The following is a 6,379-nucleotide window of genomic DNA, read 5'->3' as shown; positions in this document are numbered from 1 at the left end:
CCTGCGTCCTCCTCGTGAGAGCAGATGTGGGCCTTCCAGCCGCGGTGGGAACACAGGCCCAGCCGCCCTTCTCCGCCCCGGCAGGCCAGCTCGCTGAGCCACACGGGCCCGGCACCCTCCCCAAAGAAGGCACCTCCTGGGGCGGCCAGCGCCCCCCCACAGCCCAGCTCCCGGCAGGCCACCGCGGCGTCCCGCAGGTCCCAGCCGTCGTCACACACCGTGCCCCAGCGTCCCGCGTGCCACACCTCCAGCCGGCCGGCACACTCATGAGGGCCATCGGCCAGGCGCAGCCGCTCTGGGGACGGAGGGGAGGCTCTGACCCCGGGGAGGGGCACCCACGGTCCTGGGGCAGCATGAGGGCAGGGGCTGCAGGGGGACGATGGGGAGGCCACCTGGCCACTGGGCGCTGTGGACAGGGGCGGGGCGAGGTCGGACACCTGGGCCCCTGAAGGTCAGACGGGGCCAGGGCAGCTGGGGGCTCGGAGAGGCCAGATGGCAGGAGTGTTCGGAAACTTACCCACAGCCTGGATCCCCAGCAGAGCGGCTGCAAGGGGGTTTGACGGGGTGGGACAGAGTGAGGGGCAGGTCCTACCCGAGGGGGCTCCTTTCTGCATTGCAGGACCTTGTTGGGGCCACCCCCAACACACCACACACACACACACACACACACACACACACACACCCCTTGGACCTGGAACCCCGCTGCAGAGAGCGGGCAGCAGTCAGGTCTTGGCAGCAGAAGCCAGGGCTGGGGACCAGGTCCTTTGTGTCCCGCTAGGGGGTGAGCTGAGGGTCACATGGCTAGGTGGTCCCCACCCCAGGGTCAGGGGCCGGCCCCCTTGGGTCCCCAGGAGGGAGACACTGAGCAGCCCAAAGAACGCTGGCTCTCGAGGGACGGAGCAGGGACTGGGGTCGCGCACTGTGATGGCAAAGGGGTCAGAGGCGGGACGCAGCAGCCCTGGGTCCCGGAGGACGGGTCACTCACCGAGGAGGCAGGCCAGGACCCTCATGTTTGCAGAGGCTGGGGCAGGGACGGGGTGGAGGGGAAGGGAGGGGAGGGGGCGGCGGCCACAAGAGGAAGTGTCTGTGGCGGCACCCTGGGCCCGGGAGGAGCAGGCAGGGGCTGGCCACTCTTCCCAAGGAACTGGGAGAGGCTGAGAGGCAGCACTGGGGACAGCGGGAGGGCAGGGAGGGGGCTGGTCGGCGGCCGGGCTGTGGGAGGAGGCGGGTGGCGGCGGGCGGGAGGAAGGGAGGGTGTCCAAGCTGCAAACACCCACACGGAAGGAGCAGGCTGGGCTCTGGCTCCACGGGACTCTGGGTTAGGGACGGGGCAGCAGGCTGCAGGCAGGGCACTGTGGCGGTGGATGCGAGGTGCTGGCACAGGCAGGGAGCCCCCTCCTGCCTCTTCCCTGACAGCCTGGGAAAGATGGAGGTTGGGCTGGGTCCATGTGGGGCTGGGTGCAGCGAGAGGGCTTGCGGCCAGACACCAAGAAGGACTTCCTGAATTAGGAGAGTCTCACCAAGTTCCCTCCTCCCTGCCCCCAACTCCCGGTAGGTCTGAAGGCAAAGTCCCCACTCCTACGCCTGGGGTGGGGGAGTGGTTGAACTTAGGTGGCCCCAATGGGTGACAAACGGGAAGTGGGGGAGACCTCTGTCTTGGTTTGGGTGGGGGGAGTGAGAACTCCACACACACACACACACACACTCGACACAAACACAGAGTCACTCTCTCTCTCTCTCTCCCTCTCTCTCTCTGCACCAGGCAGCTGTGAGGTGGAAAAAATTCGGTAATGGGGCTCGTGAGTCAGAAGGCCTGGCAAGGACAGGACCGCCGTGAGCTCATCGCCGCCCCTTCTCCTGGTCCGGCCGCCCCCCCCCCTCCAACAATCCTGTCAACTTGGGGAAGGAGGAGCCAGACAGAAGACGGGGTCTGGGGACTGACTGGCGAAGGCATCAGAGCCGGAGGCACAGCAGCTTCAGGCTTTATTAAGAAACCAGCGTGAAAACCAGATGGGCCGGGAGGGAGCTGGGGGGCCGTGCGCACCCGCCCACCCGCCAGCCCGCCCGCCGCTCTCAGCGCGGACCTTCCCAGACGGCTGACCCGGCAGCCCTGCCCGCCCCTCCCCCGCCCCCACGGGGCTCCCCGCATGCACACAGCCCCACCCCCCGCCGGGCCAGCCACCCACTCCGCACCGTCGCCTGCAGCCACAGGCACCAACCCCCCGCCCCCCGTGCTGGGGAGCCCTCAAGGACGCCCCTGCCGCTAAGCCTCAGTCTTGGCGGGCACCCTGGCTCAGCCGCCCCGCTCAGTGTCTCTCCCAGGCCTGTAGCCCAGATGGGGTGGGGAGACTTCTGAGTGCAGACTGGCTCTGAGGCTGAAGGGGGGACGGGCTGGCCTTTGGGGGCCCAGAGAGCGAGCCAGGCGGGCGGGGAGCGAGGAACTGCACTCTCGGAGGGGCGTGCACCGCCCCCAGCAGGCGGCCCTGCGCCCAGGAGGCACTTAGCTGCCGGGCGGGCAGGTCACAGGTCCTTGCTGAACTCCCGCACTAGTGGGTAACCCATGCAGCCCCAGCCGCCCTCAGCCTGGTACCCACAGCCCTCCAGCATCCCCGCCACCCCCCAGGCGGCCACGGCCACCGGGACTACAAGCCGGGCCCGCGGCTCGCCCATGCCCCCTGCCCAGGCGCGGGCCCGGGCCTCGGCGAAGGCCAGCAGCCTCCTGCCCACGCCGCGGCGGCGGTGCCAGCGAGAAACGGAGAGGCGGGTGACCCGGGCCCCATCCCCTGCGTTTGTGCCGGGCGCCAGGGCCAGGACGCCACACACGTCACCCGAGCCGCGCACGGCCACCCAGGGCCCCCCCAGGCCACCCGGGGGAGGCAGCGAGCCCCACCGGGCCCTGAGGCCCAGCTTCACGGCAGCCACGGCCAGGAACACGGGCAGGAGGAGGGCCAGTGCGAAGGAGGCCAGCACGAACCGCAGGCCGCTGCTGGCCGCTGCCAGGAGGAGCAGAGCAGGGGGCCGCGTCAGCGCGTGCAGGGCCACGCGGTTCTCCGTGTCCTTCACGCCGGCCTGTGGGCAAGAAGGGGAGCAGTCAGGGGCAGGGCCTCCTCCCTCTGCCAGCCAGGACCTTTGTGGGCAGCAGGGACTAGGAGAGGGGAGCCAGCCCTGCCTGGAGCCAGGAGCTCAAAAAGCACCGGGCGCGACAGAATGATAGGGGCCTGTGGGGGAGGACACGAGGGGCAGGGACCTCACGGGCCGCCATGGCCAGTGAGCGGAGTCTGGCATGCTGGCATGCTGGGCGTTGGGTGGGTGAGGGAACACAGGCAATGAGGGAAGAAATGAATAAGTAAATGAATGAATGAAAGAATTAATGCACAAATCAATGAGTGAATGAACAAGTGAGTGGATTAATGCATGAACTAGTGAATGAACAAATGAGTGAATGAATGAATGAGTGGATGCAGAGTGAAGGAATGCATGGATCAGTGAGTGAGTGAATGAATGAACAAGTGAATGAACAAATTCATGGATCAGTGAATGAACAAATGAGTGAATGAATGAGTGGATGCACAGTGAAGGAATGCATGGATCAGTGAGTGAGTGAACAAATGAGTCAGTGAATGAATGAGTGGATGCAGAATGAAGGAATGCATGAATCAGTGAGTGAAGGAACAAATGAGTGAACAAATGCATGAATCAGTAACTGAAAAAATGAGTGAATGAATGAATGAGTGGATGCAGAATGAAGGAATGCATGAATCAGTGAGTGAGTGAATGAATGAACAAGTGAGTGAACAAATGCATGAATCAGTGAAGGAACAAATGAGTCAGTGAACAAATGAATGAGTGGATGCACAGTGAAGGAATGCATGGATCAGTGAATGAAGGAACAAATGAGTGAACAAATGCATGAATCAGTAACTGAAAAAATGAGTGACTGAATGAATAAGTGAATGAATGAGTGGATGCAGAAAGAAGGAATGCATGAATCAGTGAGTGAGTGAATGAATGAACAAGTGAGTGAAAAAATGCATGAATCAGTGAAGGAACAAATGAGTCAGTGAACAAATGAATGAGTGGACGCAGAGTGAAGGAATGCGTGGATCAGTGAGTGAATGAATGAACAAGTGAATAAACAAATGCATGGATCGGTGAATGAATAAATGAGTCAGTGAATGAATGAATGAGTGGATGCACAGTGAAGGAATGCATGAATCAGTGAGTGAGTGAATGGAGGACAAGTGAGTGAACAAATGCATGGGTCAGTGAATGAACAAATGAGTCAGTGAACGAATGAATGAGTGGATGCACAGTGAAGGAATGCATGGATCAGTCAGTGAATGGAGGACAAGAGAGTGAACAAATGCATGGATCAGGGAGTGAATGAGTGAGTGAATGTGAGAAAACCAACGTGAGAGTATATAGTGGATGAATGCATGAGCTAGTGCAAGAATGAGGAGTGCTTGTGATGAATGAGTGGGACCGGACGAATGAATGCACGACCAGTGAACGCATGGATGCCGGAGTGAGTGAATGAATGATCCAATGAATTAATGAGTGAACAACGCAATGAACGAATGCGTGACTTCGGCACCATGGCAGCCCCTACTGAGCAGAGGACCACGGTTCCAGGAAGTACCCCTGGAAGGGAGAGAGGATGGGGGTGGGGACCACAGCCCGGGCAGAAGGCCCACAACTGCCCCCGGCCCCAGGGCGCAGGCCCGGAGTGCGGGCCGTGGCGCGGCGCTGTGCGCTCCGGGCTCCCTGGGGGTGATGGACGTGGAGACCCGGAGGAGGCAGCGCAGGGTCCAGCCCCACAGCCGCTTGGTCCGCTGGTGGCTGGGCCTCGGGCGGGGGAGAAGGCACCGGAGAGAGAAGGGGTCCGGTCGCGAAGTAACCGCGGAGGAGGAGCCCCCGTCCTCCTCCACGGGCCGCAGGGCGCGGGCGGCGGGGCGCGGGCGGCGCCCCCCCCCCCCCCCCCGCGCGCGCCGCGGCGGCCCCCGGGGCGGGGGGGGGGGGGGGGGGGCGCCCCCGGGGGCCCCCCGCCCCCCCCGCGGGCGCGCGCCCCCCCGCGGGCGGCGGGGCGCGGGCGGCGGGACCCCGTCCCCACGGCGCGCCGCGGCCTCTCACCTTGAGCATCTCCAGCACCATTGGCCTCTCGTCCTCCCGCATCTCCCGCACCGACAGGTGGCCGGGGGCCATGGCCGCCCCGGGCCGGGCCCCGCGCCCCCGAGCGAGCAGGCGTGCACCTGCGGAGCAGGGCGGTGAGCCGCAGCGCGCGCCCCTCTCCACGCCCCGCTCACCGCCGAGCGCCCGCCTCCGGGGCAGGGACCCACCCCCTAGAACCGGGCCCAGACCTCGAGCCCCCGGGACTCGGCCACCTGCCCGAAGACGCCCTGCGGACACCCACACCTCGCACCCCGGGGCGCCCGCCCGTGTGCCGGGGCCGTCCCGAGAGCCCAGCCGGGGACTGCACCACGCGGCCCGGACAGCGCCGGGGTCGCGGCGCAGGACGAGCACCTGCCAAGCGCCTCCGCGGGGTCGCTGCGATCCTTTGACAGGCTCGGCGGGGGGAGCAGGGTCGGCGAAGGGTCGCCGGCGGAAGTGACGTAAACTCACGCAGCGGGGGGGGTGAATAGTGGGCGGTGCCTGGTTCGGCCTTAGCAACGGTTGCCAGGCGCCCGGGACGGCGCGGTGCGGGAGTCCCGGGTGGCGGGACAGGGTCCGGGCGCGGTGATCCTGCCCGGGGTGGGAAGGTGGCGGGAGTCACTGGTCCCCAGAGGAGCCGCTGGAAGACGGGCCTGGAGCTGGCAGGGTCGGGGATGGGGTGGGGACGGGCAGCGCGGCTCAGCCGGTCCCGGGGGGCGAGCGCACGCCCACTTTGCGACGTCTCGTAGTTGCTAGGCAACCTGAGCGCGGTGTGTGCAGGAGGGAGATGGGGGGACAGCTCCACTCGTTTTGGCCTTGGGGGGCGCTAGGGCCTTCGCAGGAGGGCTTAGGATAACGGTCAGCATCAACCGCGTGCTCGCTGGCCCTTCCCAAGCCCAGCGCCTGGGTGTCCGGCTGGCGGTCCCTTCCAACAACCCAACCCAACCCAACCCACTGCCGTCTAGCGGATTCCCAGCGACGCCCACTGCGTTTCCCTGGCAGTGAGTCTCCGGGGATGTACACTTCCCGGCCTTCCTTCCCAGGAACGGCTGCAGGCTAGAACCGCCCACCTTCCCCACCGCAGTCAGACGCCTTAGGCACCTCGCCCGGGAACTCCCACCCGCCGATGCCTCGGCTCCGGGCAGGGGCGGAGTCACACAGCCACACAGCACGATTCTGGCTCCGCTGCGCTCCCCACGCGTCCCGTCGGGGTCGGGGAGTGAGCCCTGCG

At 65.3% G+C, this 6,379-nt stretch overlaps 2 protein-coding genes across 2 annotated transcripts in view; both read right to left on the bottom strand.

Moving 5' to 3' along the window:
• Positions 1-1,010, bottom strand: part of SSC5D (scavenger receptor cysteine rich family member with 5 domains) — a 35,125-nt gene extending 34,115 nt beyond the window's left edge. Inside the window, exons 1-3 of the mRNA XM_007957300.1 lie at positions 986-1,010; positions 518-544; positions 1-295 (exon numbers count right to left, since the gene is read on the bottom strand). Of these exons, the coding sequence (XP_007955491.1) occupies positions 1-295; positions 518-544; positions 986-1,010 (347 nt within the window). The remainder of the gene's footprint in view (positions 296-517; positions 545-985) is intronic.
• Positions 1,011-2,520: 1,510 nt separating this feature from the next.
• On the bottom strand, positions 2,521-5,202 carry NAT14 (N-acetyltransferase 14 (putative)). Its single transcript, XM_007957279.2, has 2 exons — positions 5,131-5,202; positions 2,521-3,069 (listed from the first exon to the last, which is right to left on the bottom strand). The coding sequence occupies exons 1-2, from the start codon at positions 5,200-5,202 to the stop codon at positions 2,521-2,523; spliced, it is 621 nt and encodes a 206-aa protein (XP_007955470.1).
• Positions 5,203-6,379: the final 1,177 nt, after the last annotated feature.

Source organism: Orycteropus afer, unplaced genomic scaffold (assembly GCF_000298275.1).
Source record: "Orycteropus afer afer isolate SDZICR_OR568_19922 unplaced genomic scaffold, OryAfe1.0 scaffold00726, whole genome shotgun sequence".
In the NCBI taxonomy this organism is placed as follows: Eukaryota; Metazoa; Chordata; class Mammalia; order Tubulidentata; family Orycteropodidae; genus Orycteropus; species Orycteropus afer.
The sequence above is the reverse complement of the archived record's forward strand: the minus strand, read 5'-3'. Positions and strand labels throughout refer to the sequence as shown.

What these genes read in the sequence shown, in the direction of transcription:
- NAT14 (XM_007957279.2), bottom strand. Translation starts at nt 5,202, where the DNA reads ATGGCCCCCGGCCACCTGTCGGTGCGGGAGATGCGGGAGGACGAGAGG. An exon ending in TGGTGCTGGAGATGCTCAAG is followed by an intron (nt 3,070 to 5,130) that starts GTGAGAGGCCGC and finishes TCTTGCCCACAG; the next exon opens with GCCGGCGTGAAGGACACGGA.